Source organism: Hyla sarda, chromosome 1 (genome assembly GCF_029499605.1).
Source record: "Hyla sarda isolate aHylSar1 chromosome 1, aHylSar1.hap1, whole genome shotgun sequence".
Lineage (NCBI taxonomy): Eukaryota > Metazoa > Chordata > Amphibia > Anura > Hylidae > Hyla > Hyla sarda.
In genome coordinates, this window is record NC_079189.1 from 556,514,721 (window position 1) to 556,540,180 (window position 25,460).

General features: G+C 44.9%; 1 protein-coding gene across 2 annotated transcripts in view; it reads left to right on the forward strand.

Moving 5' to 3' along the window:
• HCN1 (hyperpolarization activated cyclic nucleotide gated potassium channel 1) overlaps positions 1-25,460 on the forward strand; it is a 437,731-nt gene that overhangs the window by 44,687 nt on the left and 367,584 nt on the right. Inside the window, exon 1 of one of the 2 annotated variants that reach the window (XM_056542027.1) lies at positions 16,142-16,312. The exons of the other annotated variant lie outside the window; for it this stretch is intronic. Coding sequence (XP_056398002.1) covers positions 16,239-16,312 — 74 coding nt within the window. The 5' untranslated portion in view covers positions 16,142-16,238. Of the gene's footprint in view, positions 1-16,141; positions 16,313-25,460 lie in introns of those variants that run through there. 2 annotated transcript variants of the gene reach the window in all.

Here is a 25,460-nt window from a genome sequence, read left to right on the forward strand (position 1 = left end):
ACCTGGCAATTGGTTCTGAAGCCACCAAAAGGTCATCTAAAAATAGGAAAAATAAGTAGATAACTAATAGAGATAAAGCAAGTCCTTACATATAATAGTAAGAAAGATCAGCTGTCACGGCCCCTCCATAGGCTTGCATTGAGGGGGCGGAGCGTGAAATCACACGGGGGCGGAGCCGTATCATCACTATGCTCCGTCCCCGTGATCGCCAGCAATCAGACCCGGAGCGAGCACACTCCGGGGGCTGATTCTAACTGGGTGCGGCGTGGAAGATCATGGGGGTCCCCAGCGGAGGGACCCTCGTGACCAGGCATCTTATCTCCTATCCTTTGGAGTACCCCTTTAATGCTTCGGTGCTTTTTTGTTTTTTCTCTTTGCTCCAAAAAATGCTATTGTGCAGTTTGTAGACCACTTGTTTTTTGGGACAGAAGAAGGACCTTGTGTGGAGCGCCACTTGTGAGAGGCCACTTGTGGAAGGCCTGATAGTCGACAACCCACACTGGCTTTAGCCATACCCGTGTGATTGGGGTTCTAAAAAAATGGCCATTTATTCGGGGACTACTCAAAAGGAACTGTATGTAAATGTTGCCTTAGGGTATGGTCCCATGTAGCTCATGCGCAGTATATTTTGCTGCGTATTTTCTGCAGCTGATTTTGCTACCCATTGATCTCAATGGGTAGGAAATTACGTTGCATACACGCTATGCGGGACCATACCCTTAATGTGGTTCTGCAGCGCTCAGAAATGCATTGGCTGGGTATTGTAGTTATTTAAAAGCTGGATGACCACAGGTTGGAGATAATAGGCTAGGAGTATAGTTATTACTACTGCTGGCATAAAATGTCATTGTAATATCATTGACCTTCATGATTCGTGTCTGAAATTCAATTCTGAGTTTAGCAGTCTTTGAAATGACTATTTCTGTTACAGACGCGCCTCTAATAACATATTCCTGTCACATTTGTTTTTAGATGATTTTTAATGAAATAGGTTTTTGCTTCATGTGAACACTTTTGAATTTCCAAAGATACAAACTTCAAATATTTATAAATATTTAGTATCTTGCTGTTTATACACAGTAGATTTATATTTAGAACCAATTAAGGTGAAATGACCCCCGATTAGTCACCATCACTTCACATAAGGGTTAAAATAAATAATTTCTTGTGCTGGGGAAGAGATTTCTTCTTTTTAATTTGAAACACAAAATCCAATTACCTGATGTAATGTAGGTTAACAAGGAGCAAGCATGAGAATATGAACTCAGGATCCGCTATAAACATATCCCCTGGTAATCCAAAAATCACCTGTTAGTTCTGGAGAAGTCCCTGGGTTGTCCTCTTGAGAGAAGTCGCTGAATATTTGATGCTGTTCTCACACACTAATTCTTAGAGAGTTGGTGGCAATTCTTATCATGACAGGGACTGTCACACTTTCTCTGTCGAGATTTTGCCCAGACCTGATTTGTAGATGTAGAGTAGCAATGTAACAGTTCACAATTTGGTGGTTAACGCTACCTGTTTATGTGTTTTATATCATTTGTGCTTTTGTACTATTTTCTGTATAAAAATAAAAAAAATATTTATGGCGGCACTCAGCATATACCATGGTATATATTTTTATTTATTGAATCATTTACTAACTTATATATTTACAGGGGGAAAGTAGAGGTGTACAGCTGAATGGCCATTTCACACATCTTCATCTCCCCCTGTAAATGAATCACTAAGACGTGTGAAGCACTATGATGAAGCACTAAAGCATGTGAAGCACTAAGATGAAGCACTAAGGCACGTGAAGCACTAAGATGAAGCACTAAGACATTTGAAACGGCTGTCGCCTCCATTCAGCTGTACACCTCTACTGTTGTTCATCTCCCGCCAATAAATGAAGCACTAAGATGTGTAAAATAACTGTCACCTCCATTCAGCTGTACACCTATACTGTTGTTCGTCTCCCCCCCCCCTATAAATGAAGTACTAAGACACCTAAAGCACTTAGATGAAGCACTAAGCTGAAGCACTAAGACAATGAAGCACTAAGACATGTGAAACGGCTGTCATCTCCATTCAGCTGTACACCCCTACTGTTTTTTGTCTACCCCCTGTAAATAGGTAAGCAAATATTTGACTCAATAAATAAGAAGATACCACGGTTAATGGTGAGTGCCGCTATTTCATATGTTAGGAATATGTTAGCTCAAGAGTCATGTGAAGCATGGCAACACTAAACGCGATGTAAGAACTCACCTATGCCAAGCTGGGTTAGTACACTCGATTTGAACTGGAGTGTAGTTGCGGCGGCTGTACCAGACATCATTTTCTACTATATTAGATTCTTTTGTACTAATTTGTGATCTTTAACAACATAGTTATACTGTAATACCTGTTCTTGGCGGTGAGTAAAGGATTAAAGGGGTACTCCGGTGAAAACCTTTTTTCTTTTAAATCAACTGGTGCCAGAAAGTTAAACATATTTGTAAATTATGTACAAAAAAGAACGTTGCAACAGCACTCTTGGTCAAAAAATGAAGGCTCTTAGCGCACTTTTTGATCAAAATGTGTCCCCCCATCCACCACGCGGAGGTGGCCTCATATCGGATGGGACCCTAACATGATAACTCACCTCTGCTGTGCATATAACCTCTGACTGTGTGACATGCTGGATCAGCCATTGACTAAACCACCTCCAGTCTGAGAGGGGTGGGGTGCATGGCTAAAGAGGGTGCCACACCCCCCAACTTACAAAGTAAAAACATGTCACAGCATGTCACACAGTCAGAGGCTATATGTGCAGCAGAGGTGAGTTATCATGTTAGGGTCCCATCCGATATGAGGCCACCTCCGCGTGGTGGATGGGGGGAAACATTTTGATCAAAAAGCGCGCTAAGAGCCTCCATTTTTTGACCAAGAGTGCTGTTGCCATTTACAGCACTTAGATCCTTAGACGGGAACATTAGAAACAGTCAAAGCCAGCCTCTCAGGCTAGGAAAACATATAATAGCCTTTCCTTTTAAGAGGGCCTGTTTGTAAGGTCTAAGCCCGGGACTGCATAGACTTAACAGATTGCATTGAATACTGGTGATATATTGCTGCCACTGTGTGCATCATTCAGCTTTCACAGACTCCAGAATGTCTGATCAGCTTTCTTTCATTCAGGAGTCAGAGAAAACTATGGTTATTCAAGCATGCTGGGAGTTGTAGTTTTGCAACAGCTGGAGCTGCAGTGTTTGTAAAGCACTGTATTAGAGCAGTGTTGCCTTTAAATGTTTCAAAACTACAACTCCCAGCATGCCCACACATCCTTTGTCTGTAGTTTTGCAACAGCTGGAGGCACACAGCTGGAGTATACACAGCTCTAAATCATGGGAGTTGTAGTTTAGGAACAGTTGAAGGCTGCAGTGGGGCAATGGTGATCTCCTATACTGGATACCAACACACTTCACGGCCGGTATCCAGTATGATGCAAAATACAGAGTAGTCTGTCTGCATAAAGATAGATGACCCCTAGTGGTGGCTATTTTCTAAATTTTTTAAATAAATGTATAATTAAAAAAGTTATCTTATAAGTAGTACTACAAAATATAAAACGTTTTTCATAATGACAGTGCCTCTTTAAGGTCAAGCCTAGGTACCACGTGGCTGCACCAGCTAGACTTCCTCCCCCCTACCCCAGATAGTAAGTAACCTGTTGGTTACCTGAGAAGATATCTCACATTTTTATTACATGTTTGCATTATGGCTACAAAACCCTACTAACCCAAACTTAGATCACCACAATGTCTTGGTCTAAGTTGGGCTCAGTAGAAGGGCCAGTAATAATGGATGCTGGAAGGGTGGATGTCCATAAGGTAGCTATAGGAAATGTAACCCCTACCCTGGACCATAATAGTGCATTGCTTTATCCTGTAGGGAAGGAAACAACTGTTCAGAATATAAATAATAATACCAAACTTGCTGCTTATTGTTCATACTTACACCCAAAAAATTTAATAAAATGTTATTAGAAAGTCATCCTGCAAGAAACAAGCCCTTATAGAGTTACATCAATAAAAAAAAATATATATAAAATGTTATGGCTCTTTGAATACAGTGACACATAAACAAATTGGTGGAGATTTATCAAAACCTGTCCAGAGGAAAAGTTGCTGAGTTGCCCCTAGCAACCAGAGGCCTTTTCAGAGGCCTTTCATTTTTCAGAGGCCTTTTCAAAAAGGAAAGAAGCGATCTGATTGGTTGCTATGGGCAACTCAGAAAGTTTTCCTATGGACAGGTTTTGATAAATCTCCCCCCATTATTTTTTAAGGCTATGTTCACATCAGCGTTGGGAGCTCTGTTTACTGATTTTGTTAAAATGACAACTTTAGAAAAAAAATTCTGCATGTCATATTTTTTCTCTCCAGGAAAAATAATCACAAATAACGGGCATCTAACGGAACCCTGACACACCCTACTGAAAGTGAATAGTCCCTGTGTGGTTCTGATGATGTCCGGTGTCACAAGCTCCATCCCAGCCAAGTAATCTGTGTTTCTTGCTGAAGGAGGTTTTATTATGCAAAATAAAAGTAGAAAAACATTCAAAAATAAAACTGTACAAATTAGGTATTGCTGCAATTGAAAGGAGGAGGCTGTGTCCTTAAGGGGTTAAATGTCATTTGCTCCTGTAACATTTTGTATGTTTGGCTCTATAAAGCTTTAGGGAGGGAAACCTTTTTATACCTAATAGACAAATTGCAGACCTTCCCCAAAATAAACTCTTAGAGTAAAATAGTCTTCTGTGAGAAGAAGCAGTAAGATATATTTTAGAACTAGACAATGAATTATTAAGTACATTTGTGAGCACTTAACAAGCATGTATTAGATATTTGGATGACTGCTGGTCCCAATACACAGCCCATTTGGAATTTCCTAAAGCAAGCGATTGTAAAACACACTTTTAAAATTGAGTTGGATAGGATCATATCGAAATAACTCAAAACCCACAAAGGCTAGGGCAGTACAAAGGGGGAATTCTGCTCTGCTGCACTGGATTTTTGAGGAGTGTACGCTTCTCCATAAATCCAGGTACATCTAAAACTGACCATGCAGTAGGCTTATAATTCTATGCCAGCTCCATAATTGGAATGTCTACCCTCGGGAATGTCTTCTTTGTTTCCCTTGGGAAAAATATGCATGCAAACATGCTTTTTATCCAGATGTTACAAAGCTACAACTCTTAGCATGGCCAGCAAGCTAGCATACTCAACGGTCACGATCCTTCACCTCTTATATTCTGATGGTCCCCTCGACTATCCTCTCTTTCATAGTCCTAGTGACATTTAGTTCCTGCAGGAAATACCCACGTATTCTGGAGCTGTACAGGCATTTCTTCCAGGAAGTAAACATTCCAGGAAGCAAGAAGAATCAAAGAACCATTGGGACCAAGCACCGTCAGAATGTAAAGGATGGGAGATAAGGGTAGGTGAGTATGTCATCTATTTTATTTTCATTGCACCCAGAGGCAAAAAAAAAGACCTTCCTGCCATGAAAGCCCCTAAGGAATAAAATCAAAATAGGTATCAAAATATTTACCTGTTTTCTACTGTTTCTGTATGTTTCATGTTTGGATCCAGGGTGTATCATGCTAAGGAAGAGCCTGCTAGCCCTCATCCAGTACCACTGACCTGCAATATCCTGTCTCAGAAACATACCTTGAAATATTAAAGGACCTTTGGGCTCGATGGTGACATAAAGCTTCTCAAGTATCAAAAAAAACTGGTTGTTTCCCCAGATTTGTCCTTTGCACTAGTAAGCGCTAAATTCAATAAAATTCACTAATGGACCCAAAAAAATACACTGACTTCTTTAGGCCTCCTTCACATATGTGCGTTGTCAGTTTTTTCACCCTCCATCGCTACAGAAAATGCACCAGAGGGAAAATTAAGCAAGAACTGATCCCATTCCTTTGAATTAGGGTGCATGCACACCACATTTTTGTTATACAGTTCCCGTATACCGTTTCAAGTTAAAAAAACGTATGGAACTGTATAGAAAACTGTATGCATTGACTTAACATTGTAAACTGTATGTCAAATGCATCATCCAGTTTAGTCCGTTTTGCATCTCATACAGTTTTGTCCAGTTTTTTACCCGTATCCATAACTGTAGTCTACCACGTTTCTTGGTCCGGGTGAAAAACTGTATTAAACTGTATACAGATTTTTTTAACATGGGAGTCAATAGGAACCGTACAGAACTGTATGTGCATACGGTTCCATCCGGTTTTCACCATACGGTTTTTGACTTTGCACAGTTTTTTTTCTTGGAATTTCAATCAAACAAGTGAAACTTTATTCAAAATGGAGTGAAAAGTTAAAAACATATAAGTTTTTTTCTTAAAAAACGGATGCGACCGGACATCATTTTTCAAACAGTATACGGTTTTTCAACCGTATATGGGTTAACATTTTTACACACTTTTTGATACAGTTTAGTCAGGTTTTGAGGAATCTGTTTTTCATCAAAAACCTGATACAGGAACTGTATTGCAAAAACATAGGGTGCATTCACACCATGTTTTGTACATACGGGTGCCGGATCCGGCAGGGGAGGGGCAAACCGGGCGCTCCCATCGCCTGGACGGATCAGCCCGTGACTCCATTTACTTTAACGACCCGACCGGAGTCAAACGGTGACTCCGGTTGGCTCAGTTTTGACCCGTATGCGGTTTCCTGACCGGACGTAAAACCGTAGTTTACTACGGTTTTAGGTCTGGTCCAAAACCACATACGGGTCAAAACTGAGCCAACCGGAGTCACCGTTTGACTCTGGTCGGGTCGTTAAAGTAAATGGAGTCACGGGCTGATGCGGCCGGGAGACGGTAGCTCCCAGTTTGCCCTCCCCCCGCCGGATCCGGCACCCATATGTACTTAACGTGGTGTGAATGCACCCTTAGACAGTTCACAATCATCAGGCATTTCAGTTTGGAAGCCGAATGGGCACAGACAGGGGAACTCATCTTGCTGCGTTCCCCTGTTCAGCGATCACAAAGGGCCGAACTGATGCCAACTGATCTGACATAAATTGTGGCACCAATTGTGGCACGTTTTGCCGGAGCGGTTGCCGGATATATGTAACTCTATCCTTTGTAGGATCTATAGAACGTTCGAGATGAAAGACGGAAAGGAAAAAGGGATTCTTTTCACTTTTTACATTATTTAATGTATTTTCAGTTTTTATGAAAATAAAATTCATATTAGGAAAAGAGTTGTGGTTTAATGTTTTAGTAACAGAATATTCAAATGAGCAGTGAATCAAGGGAATGTGAAGAATAAAGATAAGGGAAAGACTTATGATTCTGTCTCTAATGGGAATATTTTGTGCAGTATACTTTATAGGACCCCTACTAGCAATAATATTTCACAACAAAATAAATGTGTCTAAGAGGCTCCAAATAAGGTAAAATCTCACATCAAACAGTAAAGTCATTCAGCAGATTTTCTTTCTTCCCTACTTTATTTCATACCCAGTGGGTGACAATTGTTTATGACAGCTGATGCTCTAATATAGGGGCCAGGACTCGAGAAAACTCAGATTCCGTCCATTTAACCACTTGGATGCCACATTCATTAATTACAACAATATCTTACCAGGAATAGGTAAGCAATCGGCACAATACATTGCAATACATATTTTAGTGATCAAACAAACTCATGTTCAAGACAAAAATCTGCCTCAACAGCCCAAAAAAACACTTCTACCAAACATGTTTTTTTGTGAGCTTTTTAAAATTTTGTGTTTTTGATGTGTAAGGTATTTTTGTTTTTTTACGTACAGCAAGTGGTTTTCGAGCTCTACCATTGATTTCTGTAGGAAAAAAAAAAGTTCTACTTACAGGCGGAACGTCACCAAAGAAGTGTTGTGTCACGTCTCTTTCAAAACATGAAACAAAAAATGATTTTCACAAGGCTCCAATTTAAAGCAATAGGTGGTGATTTTCAAGCTAAAACTGAGTTTTTTACAACATTTTTTTGCCTTTTTTTTTACCTCAAAAACCATGCTGATTTTGTCTGTGTAATCGTGCCCTTAGAATATGTTAACACATAGTATTTTGATCATTACTGTGGTTAGTATTTGCAGCCAAAACCAAGAATGAAACCTGCATAGAAAAAAAATTCTAATGGAAAGATTTGCACATTGTTCTGTGACTAATCCTTCTCTGAACACAGACCAGTAGCTCAATAGCACGTCTTGCCTCCTTTTCAGACCCTGCTGCACTTTTATTATCATCCTGCTAATCCCCCCCCCCAAAATGTTGTTCCCCCATGTAGAATTAGGCCTCCTCTGTACCCCCAACAGACCCCATAAAAAAACAAAAAAAAAACAAAACAAAACTAAAACGAATGGATCCTCTGGTGGGCCAATCTGGCCCTCCCCTGGCCCCTGTGCAACCGAACTGGCTTCACCATCAAAATGTCTGCCCCTGGTACAGGGGCGGATCCAGAGTCTAGTCTCGGGAGGGGCACAATCAGAGTATTGTGCGGTGGTCGACCCGCCCCCTCCCATAGACTTGCATTGGGGGGGGGTGTGGCGTGAGGTCACGTCCACACCGCTCTTGACATCACGCCACAACCCCTCAATGCAAGTCTATGGGAGGGGGCGTGTCGACCCCGCAGCCCGCACCCAGCGTTCGGAACAAAATTTTCCGAACGCTGGGGCGGTGGACTACCCCTTTAAGTACACAGCACAGTTCCCCCCACATTAGGTTGGCAGCACAGTTCCCCCCACATTAGGTAGGCAGCACAGTTTCCTCACAATAGGTAGGCAGCACAATTCCCACAACATTAGGTAGGCAGCACAGTTCCCCCACATTAGGTTGGCAGTATAGTTCCCCCACATTATGTTCGCAGTATAGTTCCCCCCACATTAGGTTGGCAGTATAGTTCCCCCACATTAGGTTGGCAGTATGTTCCCCCACATTTTGCTGGCAATATAGTTCCCCCACATTAGGTTTGCAGAATAGTTACCCCACATTAGGTTGGCAGTATAGTTCCCCCCACATTAGGTTGGCAGTATAGTTCCCCCACATTAGGTTGGTAGTATAGTTCCCCCCACATTAGGTTGGCAGTATGTTCCCCCCACATTAGGTTGACAGTATAGATCCCCCACATTAGGTTGTAGTTCCTCCACATTAGGTTGGCAGTGGCCCCCACAGACATACAGCCTCAAGCCATATACAGTGTATTGCTCCACTTCAGTGGGGGGGGGGGGCACAATTTCCCACCATTACAATTCTGCCCGTGCCACTGACTGCTCATTTGCATAATAACATTTCTGAAGATAACGGAGGAACACCGCAACGGACCCAGGCATGGTAGGCATAGTATTAATCAGCATCACCCACTCTACCAGCCAGTACCACTGGTTAGTGCGGGTGACTCTGCTGACAGTTTTCCTTTAAAGGTTTACACATTAGAAAAAGATGCCTGCTCAATGAGTGGGATATTTATTGATCTAACATCAGCCTCTTTCCTGTTTCCCATGCTGTTACTTACACCACTTCCTGTAAGCTAACCATTGATGCAGTCTATACTTTTTTTTTATACTTCTTTATATAATTCCAGAATATTTTGCTCATACTATTATTGTCCAATAAATATAAAGCGCTGTCAATATGTTATATGTTGCTACTAGTGTAACAACTTTTCTCATAGAAGATTGGGCTTGGGTTAAAGTATATAGACATGCGAATATTCTAAATAGGCGTATGATACATAATTGATAGTGCCAGAGCCTCTACATTGACGTCTTACATGTATTTATTTATTAACTTGATACTTTTGTAATTTTTATGACTCATTAAAGTAAATGTGTATTACATGAACCAAATTTGTTTCTGGGTTAGAGCTATTCCTTAGGCTCTTTAAGATTGCAGCTATGAACACACCATTGCATACTGATCGTGATCATGTGTTTTATTTACTGAAGAATATTTTACTTAGAAGGAAAGTAATTTTATTTCCCAGCTTTACAATTGGGGAATATGTATGTATTATGAAACTTTCCCCTGTAATTTTTTTCATTTTTTTATTTTTTTGTTGTATATTGCATAGCCGTTGAATTTATTTTGTGTATACACTGCTGCATTGACCATGTGAGTAAGAACCATGGTACTGGAAGTTCTGGACTCATACACTAAGCTTAGGTAGGAGCTTAATGGTGTGGGAGCATGTGCTCATTGAGTCACCTATTCACTGTAAATAGGCAAGGTTCTTGTCCATTCAATGTTGGTATATGGCAGGAGAAGCTGTGCTGAGCTGTTCTGGGTCAAGGAAGCCTAGAGGAAGCTGTGGCCTGTGAGACAGAGCAAAATAAATTATGGCAATATCAGTGTGGTGGTGAACCATGAGAGATACAGTCAGGGGTCAAGTTCTGGAAAAAAAAGTAAGGGAACACACCCAAGATTTCCACTCAAGGACTGGTCTTCCTTATGGAAACAGTGTTCCAGCTTTAAAAAAAAGTGCAGGATCTCAGTTCCCACACGTTCCTGCAGGACTTGAGCCCTGGGTACAGTATGTAAAGGCACTAGGCTAGGAGAAAGGTAGGGCAGGCACTATTGCTTAAAAAAAAAAAAAAAAAAAAAAGGTCTACAAAATCCCTTAAAACATTTTAAGATCAGCAGAGAGATTTTTTGGGACCAATTGGAGGTGCATTACCTATAGCAACATAGCATGTGCAAACACCAAAACAAACAGAAAAATATGTAGGTTGCACTCACCCAAAAGAAGTTAAAATGCTCAACTTTATTCAGTCCATTAAAAACGATGCACCCATGGAGGTAGAGAGTCTGTAGTCAGCACAAGGCTGAAAGAACCGGCTGGAGGCTTAGCTTCCAGCCGGTTCTTTCAGCCTTGTGCTGACTACAGACTCTCTGCCTCCATGGGTGCATTGTTTTTAATGGACTGAATTTTGGATGAGTGCAATCTACATCTTATTCTCTTTGTTTTACAGTATGTAAGGGTATACGACAACTGCTGAGGATTATAGGTTACAAAACCGATCGGTTTCCCGCCAGCAAAAGTGTTGCTAACAAGGTGCTTAGCTGAATAGAGCTTCCAAAAGTTGATCTTACATAGTTGAGGACTTTCCTGTTGGGCTGAGAGTGCAAGAAGGGCAGTACCTGTATCCCAAGGAAGGAGTTTATTTGAGCAAGAACTAACTCTATTAAAGGAAATCTGTCATCAGAATCACCCGCACTAAACCTGTTACACAGGCTTGTAGTGCGGGTGATTCTGATTAAAACGCTTCTTACCTCATTAAAAACTGTGCAGCGGTTGGCCAGATATCTTCATTTTTAGTTCTATGGTATTCCCAGGCTTGGGACTCAGTGGAAGGTCCGCAGCATCAGCACGGACTCGCTTACGTCATTTTCGCCGGGCGGAGCAGCTGCCCGGCTCATGAATATTCATGGCTGCCTCAACGCAGTCTCCCTCCTGGTGTAGGTCACGTGGGTACATATCTATCTATGCAGGAGAATGCCGCTTCCGGGTGTACGGCGCGTGGCGCATGCGCGGCGCTACCCACGTGACCTACACCAGGAGGAAGACTGCGATGAGGCAGCCATGAATATTCATGAGCCGGGCAGCTGCTCCGCCCGGCGAAAATGACGTAAGCGAGTCCGTGCTGATGCTGCGGACCTCCCACTAAGTCCCAAGCCTGGGAATACCATATAACTAAAAATGAAGATATCTGGCCAACCGCTGCACAGTTTTTAATGAGGTAAGAAGCGTTTTAATCAGGATCACCCGCACTACAAGCCTGTGTAACAGGTTTAGTGCGGGTGATTCTGATGACACATTTCCTTTAAAGTGACTGTGTGTGTGAAGTGCCATACAGATGCAGCCATAAGTGGAAGTTGTGGTTGAGGTTTGGTAACTGGAGCGGAATTTGCCAGTGTTGTGTCATTTTCACCAGACCCTTAAGAAATCCGGACACACGTGACTTTCAGTGACACAAGCTCAGCTGGTCTTGTACTGGGCATGTGCAATGACACACCCCTCCCCGCTCTGTTCAGGAAAACTTCAATCATCTGTATTTAACTTTGAGCGTAAAGGAAATCTGTCAGCAGTATCACCCGCACTGAACCTGTGACACAGGCTTTTAATGCGGGTGATGCTGATTAAAACAGTACTCACATTGTCTAGCTTCGCCCAGCCGTTCCGCCACAAATTACATTTTTCTACTTATGCTAATGAGGGCCTTGGGGCATGGGAAGAGTTCCGATCCGAGCTTGGGGCACGCTGACATCATCTTCGCCGGACGGCCGCTCCGCCTGGCTCATCAATACTCATAATGACCCTCCCTGCTCCTTCGCCAGTGTTAGTGTACTCCCGGAAGGGGCGTTCCCCTCGGCTTCACTGCCGCAGCCATCTTTGTACATCTGATACGTGCTTTGTAAACTTCTAACCATCAAGCAAATAAAGTAATCTTGAGTTAAGGCAAACTACTGAAAACGATGCGGATCTTGCGGCACCATTACGTTTTGAAGGGTGGTCACCATTCTACTTGACTTCCACATCTATACTTGGTACAATGCATAACATAGCCCTGCAGGCCAACATAGAATAAAAAAGCATATTCATATACATTTTTGCAGCTATTGCCACAGAAGCAGAATGAACATATGTAAAAGTCACAATTAATACTTAACTCTCTAAGGATTTATATGACTAATGGCAAGTAGTGGAGAATATATTTGCCAGTTTCTTAAAATGTTGAGACATTATAGAAGTGCACTTTGCAAATATTGGAGGATAAAACCTCAGCTGCATGCGTAACCTAAGTCGACTCTTCAAAAATAGCATCACAAATGTGTTTTTGAAGATAACTCCTGCAGGCCTGGCACTACTTCAACATTTCTACTGAATAACTAACCTATCTGCCTGAAGACAGTAATCTAGAAACCGCGGCTCACAGTCACTACATCCACTCTGCTCCTCTCTGCAGTTGCCTCGGGCACTTAGTACTTGGATAAAGTTACTAATCACATAGGCAAGAGAATCAAATAAAATGTAGAAACCATTTACTGACAGATAAGATGCAATTGTCAGGTCTTGTCCAGCGCATGGATCTGTTCTGAAAGAGATTGTGTCACTTTAACAGCGCAGTCAGGGTTATACATATTTAATGGAAGGCCTATGGGATGTGCTTGTTCACACTAATAAGAGGTGGAGGAACGTTCCCCTCACCCCTCTGCTCCATGTTCATTTTCAGCATGGTTTAGGCTTATACCATTCGTCGATGATATCCACACTGCAGTGTTTGTTTGCTTTACTTTTTATAAAAAGTTAAAGGAGTACTCCGGGATATGAAAACAGATCCCCTTATCTTAAAGGGGTGCTCCGCTGCTCAGCATTTGGAACAAACTGTCCTGAATGCTGGAGCCGGCACCGGGAGCTTGTTACGTCATAGCCTCACCCCATCATGACTTCATGCCCTGCCCCCTCAATGCAAGTCTATGAGAGGGGGCATGGCAGCCACTTGAATTTTGGGAGTAAGCATCTCAAGATGTGGGAGGCTAATACAGTGGTCCCTCAACATACGATGGTAATCTGTTCCAAATGGACCATCGTTTGTTGAAACCATCGTATGTTGAGGGATCCGTGCAATGTAAAGTATAGGACAGTGGTCTACAACCTGCGGACCTCCAGATTTTGCAAAACTACAACAACCAGCATGCCTGGACAGCCAACGGCTGAAGACCCCTGGTAAAGGAAGTTGTACTCACCTGTCCCCGCCGCTCCGGACCATCACCGCTCGTCACCGCTGCCCTGGATGTCACCCTCCATTGCTGTTGCTGCGTCCCCGGGGTGTCCCTGACGCTCCGGCAAGGCCTCTGCTTCGCCGGCATCTTCGCTCTCCGTCGCCGCCATCACGTCGTTACGCACGCCGCTCCTATTGGATGACGGGACAGCGTGCGCCGCGACGTGATGACGACGATGGAGAGCGCCGATGATGCAGAGGATCCCGAAGAGGACGCGCCGGAGCCCCGAGGACAGGTAAGTGATCGTAAGCGGGCCACACGGGGCACCTTAAACGACTATCCGGCGGCAGCTGAAGCAGTCTGCGCTGCCGGATAGCCGTTTATGCGATGGCCCCGACATACAAAAGCATCGTATGTTGATGCTGCCTTCAACATGTGATGGCCTCTGAGAGGCCATCGTATGTTGAAATGATCGTATGTCGGGGCCATCGTAGGTCGGGGGGTCACTGTATGCCCTATAGGCTTATGGTGGACACTTGAGGAAATTGCTTGAAGGAAGAGGATTTCCCGGAACGAGTATAAGTGATAGCAAAGAAGAGAAACACTATCCGATGAAGAGAGTGCAAAACCTGTGTAGAGAAGATAGTTTGAAAACACAGATAAAAGAGAAGAGTATGAGTTAGGCTATGTTCACACGATGGAATTTCTGTGCAAAATTCCACATCAGAATTCCACACAGAGATTCCGCAGCAGCAAAGGGATTCTGTTGCACTGTGCAAAGGGCGGAATTTCTGGAGAATATGTTTCTCCTGCGAAAATCCCTATTCCGGAGTCCGCAGAAAGAATATACCTACCTGTTCATTCTTTCTGCAGAGTCTGCACAGAAATGCATTGCCGTCTATGAGACGGCACATTTCCAAGCAATCCTAGTGCTGGCATGTTCTGCCGGCGCTCCGCTGTTGGTGAAATTTACACACAGAAATTTTCAGTTTGGATATTCCACCGTCTGAACATAGAGATGAGCGAAATTACAGTAAATTTGATTCGTCACGAACTTCTCGGCTCGGCAGTTGATGACTTATCCTACGTAAATTAATTCAGCCTTCAGGTGCTCTGATGGGCTGGAAAAGGTGGATACATTCCTAGGAAAGAGTCTCCTAGGACTGTATCCACCTTTTCCAGCCCACGGGAGCACCTGAAAGCTGAACCAATTTATGCAGGAAAAGTCATCAAGTGCCGAGCCGAGAAGTTCGTGACGAATCAAATTTACTGTAAGTTCGCTCATCTCTGAACATAGCCTTTGCATTTGTTATGAGATATTCTGAAGATGATAAAGCAAGTATGAAGATTTTGCAAAGCAACTGAAATTTCTTGAGAAAAGGCCAAGGGTGATATATAGAAGATCCCGAACAATAGCGGAAAAAAAAAGATAAGTTGAATGGCTGAAAAGTGGACGTGCAGCAGAGGGGTGAGAAGTAGGTGTGAACAAGCACAAGAAGCTGTATACAACAGTGGCACCTGCCTGATGTTGCTCTCCCTTTTTTAATATAGTTTGTTTTCTTATTTTGTGATACTGTACCTGCTTTTTTTTGGGCTAACCGGTGTGGATAGAAACAAACAGGTGTGAATCTTATATATAAGGCTGTTGAAGCCTTTGGCCATGTCTGGTCGGAACTCTGCAGAAAAAATCCTCTCTGGAATTCTATATAATTCACTGCCCATTATGTTCAATAGGGATTCCACTGTCCCATTCACATTCACAAAGAAATTCAGCCAAAATTCTGGCAAAATTACACTCAATTTCCACAATTCTGCAAAAATTTTAGCGGAATTGCAGATTTTTGGTCATGTGAACATAGCCTTATGAGTGGTATGGAGAGTGCCACATACAGAGAGCAAATTAATCATCACTGTTTAGTTGGTGGATGGTGGAAGATGTCGGAAGTTCTGTGCAGAAGTGCTCCCGATTGTTCTTTTCGTTTCGTATTGTTTTAAACTTTTAAATGGATTTTCCAAGTGAATTTCTGGAGTCCTAGTTTCCAGCTGGGAAATTCTTTGATGGAATAGCCTCAATTAAGAAGATGTCTACCAAAAAAGTTTAATGGGGTACTCCGCCCCTAGACAGCTTATCCTTTATCCAAAGGATAGGGGATAAGATGTCTGATTGCAGGGGTCTGGCCACTGACCCTCCACCATCTCCACACTGGCACTCCGTTCTGAACATTGGGGGAAATTTATCAAAACCTCTCCAGAGGAAAAGTTGCCCAGTTGTCCATAGCAACCAATCAGATCGCTTCTTTCATTTTTAACAAGGCCTCTGCAAACTGAAAGAAGCGATCTGATTGGTTGCTATGGGCAACTGGGCAACTTTTCCTTTGCACAGGTTTTGATAAATCTCCCCCATTATGTATAGACATGAATGGAGGTGGCGTAGCAAGACGTCACAACAACGGCCTCCCGAATCCAGTGATCTGAACTTAATGTTCAGAACGCCGGGATGTCGGCCCTTAGATCGCAGAGGGTCGCTGCAGCCTCAGATCAGATATCTTATCCCCTATCCGTTCAACAGGGGTAAGACTAGTTGTAACTTAAAGGGGTAATGCGCCCCGCATTACCCCTTTAAGTTACAACTAGTCCTTCCTTTTTTTTACTTCTCTAAGATACTTAACAATTCTTTTGAGTTGTTTCCTAAATAAATGTGTGTGTGAGTGAATGTATATGGGTACCTGTATATGCCTGTGTGTGTATATATTGTGTAAATAAAGTCCCAGCACTCACCAAGTATATACAGGAATAATTAGCTTTATTGCATATCCTTAATGTCAAACAGGAAGCATTTCGGCGGTAGTCTTCTTCTGCTGTCTAAAGGCAACTGCCGAAATGCGTCCTGTTTGATTTAAAGAATATGCAATAAAGTTACTTATTCCTGTATTTACTTGCTGGGTGCTGGGACTTTATTTACACTGTTTCTGGACCTGATCCACCGCGTGCACCACCCCCAATGAAAGTGCCGACCAACTTATATACTGAGCATGTGTGTGTATATATGTGACTAAATGTATGTGTGTGTCTGTATATTTGTGCCTGCATGTGTCTGTGTATATATGTCTTTATATGTATATATGTGTTTGTCAGGGGTGGACTGACAACTCATGGGGCCATCTCAACATAATCAATCAATGAGGAGGCTGATGCTGACGGAGGTGTCTGTCTCCTCTTTGGCTGATGCTGGTGGCAGGGAATCTCAAGATCTGATCTGTGAAGATGAGACTGGTTCTCCCCAAGTCGGAGACTTTACAAAGTGAACAAAAATGTTCAATATATTTAATATAATGAAATTAATGTTATATTTTAATAGTTCAGATATTTCCACATGTGGCGAAACGAAATTTGGTTAAATGTGGTTTATTTTTGTTAAAATTATTTTATTTGAAAAATGGTAAAAGGGGAGTAATGTAAACTTTTATTAAGGGGAGGGATTATTCACATTTAATTCGAAATGTAAGGCTCTCCCGTCATTTGAAAAACTATAACTCCCAACATGTTGCACTATATAGTAGTATAGGTTAAGATGCAACATGCTGGGAGTTGTAGTTATGAGTCAGCTGCAAAACCATAGCTTGTGTCAAAGATTGCTGGGAGTTGCAGTTACTAACTACAACACCCAGCATGCCCTGATACAGCCTATGGTTCTGCAGCTGACCCAAACCAAATCTATAACTCCCAGTATGTTGCACTAGTATAGTATAAGTTATGGTGCAACATGCTGGGAGTTGTAGTTTTGGATCAGCTGCGAAGCCATAGGCTGTGTCAAGGAATGCTGGGAGTTGCAGTTACTAACTACAACACCCATCATTCCCTGATACAGTCTATGGCTCTGCAGCTGAGCCAAACCAACCTTCATAACCTATACTATACTAGTATATAGTGCAACATGCTGGGAGTTGTAATGGCTGCAGAGCCATAGGCTGTATCAAGGAATGCTGGGAGTTGCAGTTACTAACTACAACACCCAGCATGCCCTGATAGAGCCTATGATTCCGACACCCCCCCCCCCCACCCCCACACACACACACAAAATAGGGTTAGCAAATAAGGTAGTAGTTCTTTGTCCTGAGGGGTCATGGTGGCTCTGATAATTATAAGGAAGACCCTCATTCCCCAGCATTGTAAAACACAAACAATACACATACAATACAGTGTACATTAAAGTACACTAAAGGTGTTATCTGGTTTTGCATCACCGTTTTCTGGAGGATCTAAAAATGATGGCTTATCAAAAAGACCACTAGGGGTCCTCATACTATCCAGAACATAATGCAGTCCGGCTGCAGCAACATCTTTGTCCCCGCTGAAGCACAGGCTGGGACAAAGTCCAGTCAGGATTGAGGGCAGAACTAGCTCTCCTCTGTGCTCTCTCCTTTCTTGTCTTTCATACTGCAGCTTGAAAACAAAGGGTCACAGAGCACCCTGTAGTGATTGAATGAAGAGACCCAGCACAGCACAGCAAACTCAGGGAGGAAGTGAATGCATGGTAAACAAGGGCGGGCTCAGTGCTTGCCTTGGACACCCCCCCCCCCCTTCCTGAGCAGTGGATGTCAGAATGAGTGAGCAGCCGAACAGAGGGGTTTGTGAGCCAAATACAGAAGATAGGCACATAAAAAAAAACATGTAAGGCATCTGCATAACCTAATGAGCATCATGTTTTCATATGACAGGTATGCTTGAATGCTGGGGTGTAAGAAGCAGACCTATCATAGTATTTTGAAGTACAATAACTATTCATTTGTGGTCAAGAACGTTCTCATTGTCTTTGACTATGTTCAATATATACATGAATTCTCTTTTTTTTGATTTATTAGACATCTACAGTCTGAATGTACCGTATGTATTGGTGTGAGTGGCAGTGAGGGACAGTGTGTGAGTGAGATGTCATTCACATAGCGATGGCTTTCTATTGTGTATGTCCTTTTCTTAATGTCATAAGAGTCTACATTTCTGACAACAAAGCGCTGTAAAAATAAAATGGAAATTCTGAATGACATTAGGACCAACTAATTAATTAATGTCGTCAACAAGTGGCTGAATTAGTAAGAGAAGAAGAGCAGATGGCAGAGTTCTGAGTCAGTCTAGTCACAAAGTGAAGGTTTTCACTCCGTCTAGGCTGTGTTACTGGTGTTATACATTTTTGGATTACTGTCTTAAAATTAAAGTGTACCTGTCGATAAAAAACTTTTAATATCGGTCAGGGTCTAAGTGTTCAGACCCTGACCGATCACCAAAAGCAGCGAGGAGGGAGACATGCTGGGGTGCACTTCTTTTCCCAGCATAGTGTCTATTAGACCAGGATAGCCCCCTCATGGCATCACGCTCAGCTCCCTCAATGCAAGTCTATGGGAGGGGGCGTGACGTCTGTCACGCCCACTCCCATAGACTTGCATTGAGGGGGGGCCGTGATGTCATGAGGAGGCGGGGCTATGACATCACGAGCTCCTGGTGTTGGCTCCAGCGTTCGGAGCAGTTTGTTCCAAACGCTGAGCAGCGGAGTACCTCTTTAAAGGGGTACTCCAGTCGAAAACAAAATGTCTTAAAATCAAATAGTGCCAAAAAGTTAAACAGATTTGAGAATTACTTCTATTTTTTTAAATCTTAATCCTTCCATTTCTTATCAGCTGCTGTATACTACAGAGGAAGTTGTATAGCTCTTTTCTGTCTGACCACAGTGCTCTCTGCTGACACCTCTGTCCATGTCAGGAACTTTCCAGAGCAAGAGAGGTTTGCTTTGGGGATTTTCTCCTAATCTGGACAGCTCCTAACACAGACAGAGGTGTCAGCAGAGAGCACTGGGGTCAGACAGAAAAGAACTATACAACTTCCTCTGTAGCATACAGCAGCTGAGAAGTACTGGAAGGAAGTAATTCACAAATCTGTTTAACTTTTTGGCACCATTTGATTTTAAGAAATTTGTTTTAATGACATTGGCTGTATGTTTGGGGTCATTGTCTTGCTCCAGAATACATTTGGAGCCAACCAGATGTCTCCCTGATGTATTACAGTAGTACAATAAAACATAGTTTTCACACCTGCCTATAACTTTTGCACAGCACTGCATATATACATATCTCAGTAAGCTGATGATGTACATGATGATGATGAAAAGCCTGCTTGTCCTCAGTGCACAGAGCCCTGCTTGTCCTCAGTGTACAGAGCCCTGCTTGTCCTCAGTGTACAGAGTGCTGCTTGTCCTCAGTGTACAGAGCCCTGCTTGTCCTCAGTGTACAGAGCCCTGCTTGTCCTCAGTGTACAGAGCCCTGCTTGTCCTCAGTGTACAGAGCCCTGCTTGTCCTCAGTGTACAGAGCCCTGCTTGTCCTCAGTGTACAGAGCCCTGCTTGTCCTCAGTTTACAGAACCCTGCTTGTCCTCAGTGTACAGAGCCCTGCTTGTCCTCAGTGTACAGAGCCCTGCTTGTCCTCAGTGTACAGAGCCCTGCTTGTCCTCAGTGTACAGAGCCCTGATTGTCCTCAGTGTACAGAGCCCTGCTTGTCCTCAGTGTACAGTGCCCTGCTTTTCCTCAGTGTACAGTGCCCTGCTTTTCCTCAGTGTACAGAGCCCTGCTTTTCCTCAGTACACAGAGCCCTGCTTGTCCTCAGTGTACAGAGCCCTGATTGTCCTCAGTGTACAGAGCTCTGCTTGTTCTCAGTGTACAGAGCCCTGCTTGTCCTCAATCTACAGAGCCCTGCTTGTCCTCAGTGTACAGAGCCCTGCTTGTCCTCAGTGTACAGAGCCCTGCTTGTCCTCAGTGTGCAGAGCCCTGATTGTCCTCAGTGTACAGAGCCCTGATTGTCCTCAGTGTACGGAGCCCTGCTTGTCCTCAGTGTACAGAACCCTGCTTGTCCTAAGTGTACAGAGCCCTGCTTGTCCTCAGTACACAGAGCCCTGCTTGTCCTCAGTGTACAGAGCCCTGCTTGTCCTCAGTGTACAGAGCCCTGCTTGTCCTCAGTGTACAGAGCCCTACTTGTCCTCAGTGTACAGATCCCTGATTGTTCTCAGTGTACAGAGCCCTGCTTGTCCTCAGTGTACAGAGCCCTGCTTGTCCTCAGTTTACAGAACCCTACTTGTCCTCAGTGTACAGAGCCCTGCTTGTCCTCAGTGTACAGAGCCCTGCTTGTCCTCAGTTTACAGAACCCTACTTGTCCTCAGTGTACAGAGCCCTGCTTGTCCTCAGTGTACAGAGCCCTGCTTGTCCTCAGTGTACAGAGCCCTGCTTGTCCTCAGTGTACAGAGCCCTGATTGTCCTCAGTGTACAGAGCCCTGCTTGTCCTCAGTGTACAGTGCCCTGCTTTTCCTCAGTGCACAGTGCCCTGCTTTTCCTCAGTGTACAGAGCCCTGATTTTCCTCAGTACACAGAGCCCTGCTTGTCCTCAGTGTACAGAGCCCTGATTGTCCTCAGTGTACATAGCTCTGCTTGTTCTCAGTGTACAGAGCACTGCTTGTCCTCAATCTACAGAGCCCTGCTTGTCCTCAGTGTACAGAGCCCTGCTTGTCCTCAGTGTACAGAGCCCTGCTTGTCCTCAGTGTACAGAGCCCTGCTTGTCCTCAGTGTACAGAGCCCTGCTTGTCCTCAGTGTACAGAGCCCTGCTTGTCCTCAGTGTACAGAGCCCTGCTTGTCCTCAGTGTACAGAGCCCTGCTTGTCCTCAGTTTACAGAACCCTGCTTGTCCTCAGTGTACAGAGCCCTGCTTGTCCTCAGTGTACAGAGCCCTGCTTGTCCTCAGTGTACAGAGCCCTGATTGTCCTCAGTGTACAGAGCCCTGCTTGTCCTCAGTGTACAGTGCCCTGCTTTTCCTCAGTGTACAGTGCCCTGCTTTTCCTCAGTGTACTGAGCCCTGCTTTTCCTCAGTACACAGAGCCCTGCTTGTCCTCAGTGTACAGAGCCATGATTGTCCTCAGTGTACAGAGCTCTGCTTGTTCTCAGTGTACAGAGCCCTGCTTGTCCTCAATCTACAGAGCCCTGCTTGTCCTCAGTGTACATAGCCCTGCTTGTCCTCAGTGTACAGAGCCCTGCTTGTCCTCAGTCTGCAGAGCCCTGCTTGTCCTCAGTGTACAGAGCCCTACTTGTCCTCAGTGTACAGAGCCCTGATTGTTCTCAGTGTACAGAGCCCTGCTTGTCCTCAGTGTACAGAGCCCTGCTTGTCCTCAATCTACAGAGCCCTGCTTGTCCTCAGTGTACAGAGCCCTGCTTGTCCTCAGTACACAGAGCCCTGCTTGTCCTCAGTGTACAGAGCCCTGCTTGTCCTCAGTGTACAGAGCCCTGCTTGTCCTCAGTGTACAGAGCCCTACTTGTCCTCAGTGTACAGAGCCCTGATTGTTCTCAGTGTACAGAGCCCTGCTTGTCCTCAGTGTACAGAGCCCTGCTTGTCCTCAATCTACAGAGCCCTGCTTGTCCTCAGTGTACAGAGCCCTGCTTGTCCTCAGTGTACAGAGCCCTGCTTGTCCTCAGTGTACAGAGCCCTGCTTGTCCTCAGTGTACAGAGCCCTGATTGTCCTCAGTGTACAGAGCCCTGCTTGTCCTCAGTGTACAGTGCCCTGCCTGTCCTCAGTGTACGGAACCCTGCTTGTCCTCAGTGTACAGAGCCCTGCTTGTCCTCAGTACACAGAGCCCTGCTTGTCCTCAGAGTACAGAGCCCGGCTTGTCCTCAGTGTACAGAGCCCTGCTTTTGTTCAGTGTACAGAGCCCTGCTTTTGTTCAGTGTACAGAGCCCTGATTGTCCTCAGTGTACAGAGCCCTGCTTGTCCTCAGTGTACAGTGCCCTGCTTGTCCTCAGTGTACAGAACCCTGCTTGTCCTCAGTGTACAGAGCCCTGCTTGTCCTCAGTACACAGAGCCCTGCTTGTCCTCAGTGTACAGAACCCTGCTTGTCCTAAGTGTACAGAGCCCTGCTTGTCCTCAGTACACAGAGCCCTGCTTGTCCTCAGTGTACAGAGCCCTGCTTGTCCTCAGTGTACAGAACCCTGCTTGTCCTCAGTGTACAGAGCCCTGCTTGTCCTCAGTGTACAGAGCCCTGCTAGTCCTCAGTGTACAGAGCCCTACTTGTCCTCAGTGTACAGAGCCCTGATTGTTCTCAGTTTACAGAGCCCTGCTTGTCCTCAGTGTACAGAGCCCTGCTTGTCCTCAATCTACAGAGCCCTTCTTGTCCTCAGTGTACAGAGCCCTGCTTGTCCTCAGTGTACAGAGCCCTGCTTGTCCTCAGTGTACAGAGCCCTGCTTGTCCTCAGTGTACAGAGCCCTGATTGTCCTCAGTGTACAGAGCCCTGCTTGTCCTCAGTGTACAGAACCCTGCTTGTCCTCAGTGTACAGAGCCCTGCTTGTCCTCAGTGTACAGAGCCCTGCTTGTCCTCAGTGTACAGAGCCCCACTTGTCCTCAGTGTACAGAGCCCTGATTGTTCTCAGTGTACAGAGCCCTGCTTGTCCTCAGTGTACAGAGCCCTGCTTGTCCTCAATCTACAGAGCCCTGCTTGTCCTCAGTGTACAGAGCCCTGCTTGTCCTCAGTGTACAGAGCCCTGCTTGTCCTCAGTGTACGGAGCCCTGCTTGTCCTCAGTGTACAGAGCCCTGATTGTCCTCAGTGTACAGAGCCCTGATTGTCCTCAGTGTACAGAGCCCTGCTTGTCCTCAGTGTACAGTGCCCTGCTTGTCCTCAGTGTATGGAACCCTGCTTGTCCTCAGTGTACAGAGCCCTGCTTGTCCTCAGTACACAGAGCCCTGCTTGTCCTCAGAGTACAAAGCCCCACTTGTCCTCAGTGTACAGAGCCCTGCTTGTCCTCAGTGTACAGAGCCCTGCTTGTCCTCAGTGTACAGAACCCTGCTTGTCCTCAGTGTACAGAGCCCTGCTTGTCCTCAGTGTACAGAGCCCTGCTAGTCCTCAGTGTACAGAGCCCTACTTGTCCTCAGTGTACAGAGCCCTGATTGTTCTCAGTTTACAGAGCCCTGCTTGTCCTCAGTGTACAGAGCCCTGCTTGTCCTCAATCTACAGAGCCCTTCTTGTCCTCAGTGTACAGAGCCCTGCTTGTCCTCAGTGTACAGAGCCCTGCTTGTCCTCAGTGTACAGAGCCCTGCTTGTCCTCAGTGTACAGAGCCCTGATTGTCCTCAGTGTACAGAGCCCTGCTTGTCCTCAGTGTACAGAACCCTGCTTGTCCTCAGTGTACAGAGCCCTGCTTGTCCTCAGTGTACAGAGCCCTGCTTGTCCTCAGTGTACAGAGCCCTACTTGTCCTCAGTGTACAGAGCCCTGATTGTTCTCAGTGTACAGAGCCCTGCTTGTCCTCAGTGTACAGAGCCCTGCTTGTCCTCAATCTACAGAGCCCTGCTTGTCCTCAGTGTACAGAGCCCTGCTTGTCCTCAGTGTACAGAGCCCTGCTTGTCCTCAGTGTACGGAGCCCTGCTTGTCCTCAGTGTACAGAGCCCTGATTGTCCTCAGTGTACAGAGCCCTGATTGTCCTCAGTGTACAGAGCCCTGCTTGTCCTCAGTGTACAGTGCCCTGCTTGTCCTCAGTGTACGGAACCCTGCTTGTCCTCAGTGTACAGAGCCCTGCTTGTCCTCAGTACACAGAGCCCTGCTTGTCCTCAGAGTACAAAGCCCCACTTGTCCTCAGTGTACAGAGCCCTGCTTTTGTTCAGTGTACAGAGCCCTGATTGTCCTCAGTGTACAGAGCCCTGCTTGTCCTCAGTGTACAGTGCCCTGCTTGTCCTCAGTGTACAGAACCCTGCTTGTCCTCAGTGTACAGAGCCCTGCTTATCCTCAGTACACAGAGCCCTGCTTGTCCTCAGTGTACAGAACCCTGCTTGTCCTAAGTGTACAGAGCCCTGCTTGTCCTCAGTACACAGAGCCCTGCTTGTCCTCAGTGTACAGAGCCCTGCTTGTCCTCAGTGTACAGAACCCTGCTTGTCCTCAGTGTACAGAGCCCTGCTTGTCCTCAGTGTACAGAGCCCTGCTTGTCCTCAGTGTACAGAGCGCTACTTGTCCTCAGTGTACAAAGCCCTGATTGTTCTCAGTGTACAGAGCCCTGCTTGTCCTCAGTGTACAGAGCCCTGCTTGTCCTCAGTGTACAGAGCCCTGCTTGTCCTCAGTGTACAGAGCCCTGCTTGTCCTCAGTGTACAGAGCCCTGCTTGTCCTCAGTGTACAGAGCCCTGATTGTCCTCAGTGTACAAAGCCCTGCTTGTCCTCAGTGTACAGTGCCCTGCTTGTCCTCAGTGTACGGAACCCTGCTTGTCCTCAGTGTACAGAGCCCTACTTGTCCTCAGTGTACAGAGCCCTGATTGTTCTCAGTGTACAGAGCCCTGCTTGTCCTCAGTGTACAGAGCCCTGCTTGTCCTCAGTGTACAGAGCCCGGCTTGTCCTCAGTGTACAGAGCCCTGCTTTTGTTCAGTGTACAGAGCCCTGCTTGTCCTCCATGTACAGAGCCCTGCTTGTCCTCCCCACACTTCCCTTATTTGGTCTTCTCACAGAGACACACAGGCAATAGGTACAGGGACAAAATATACACGTTTTTTAACCAATGTATATTACAAAATATAGATATAATGTTATTTTCTATATTAAAATAATTTTGCTAATTACTTTAAAAGTATATCAGAGCTGGAGTCAAAAGCTAAAGTGTGGGTGTTGTCGCTAAAGTGTGGATAGAGAAGTTAAAGTTAAAAGCCTTGCCAAATGTACAGCC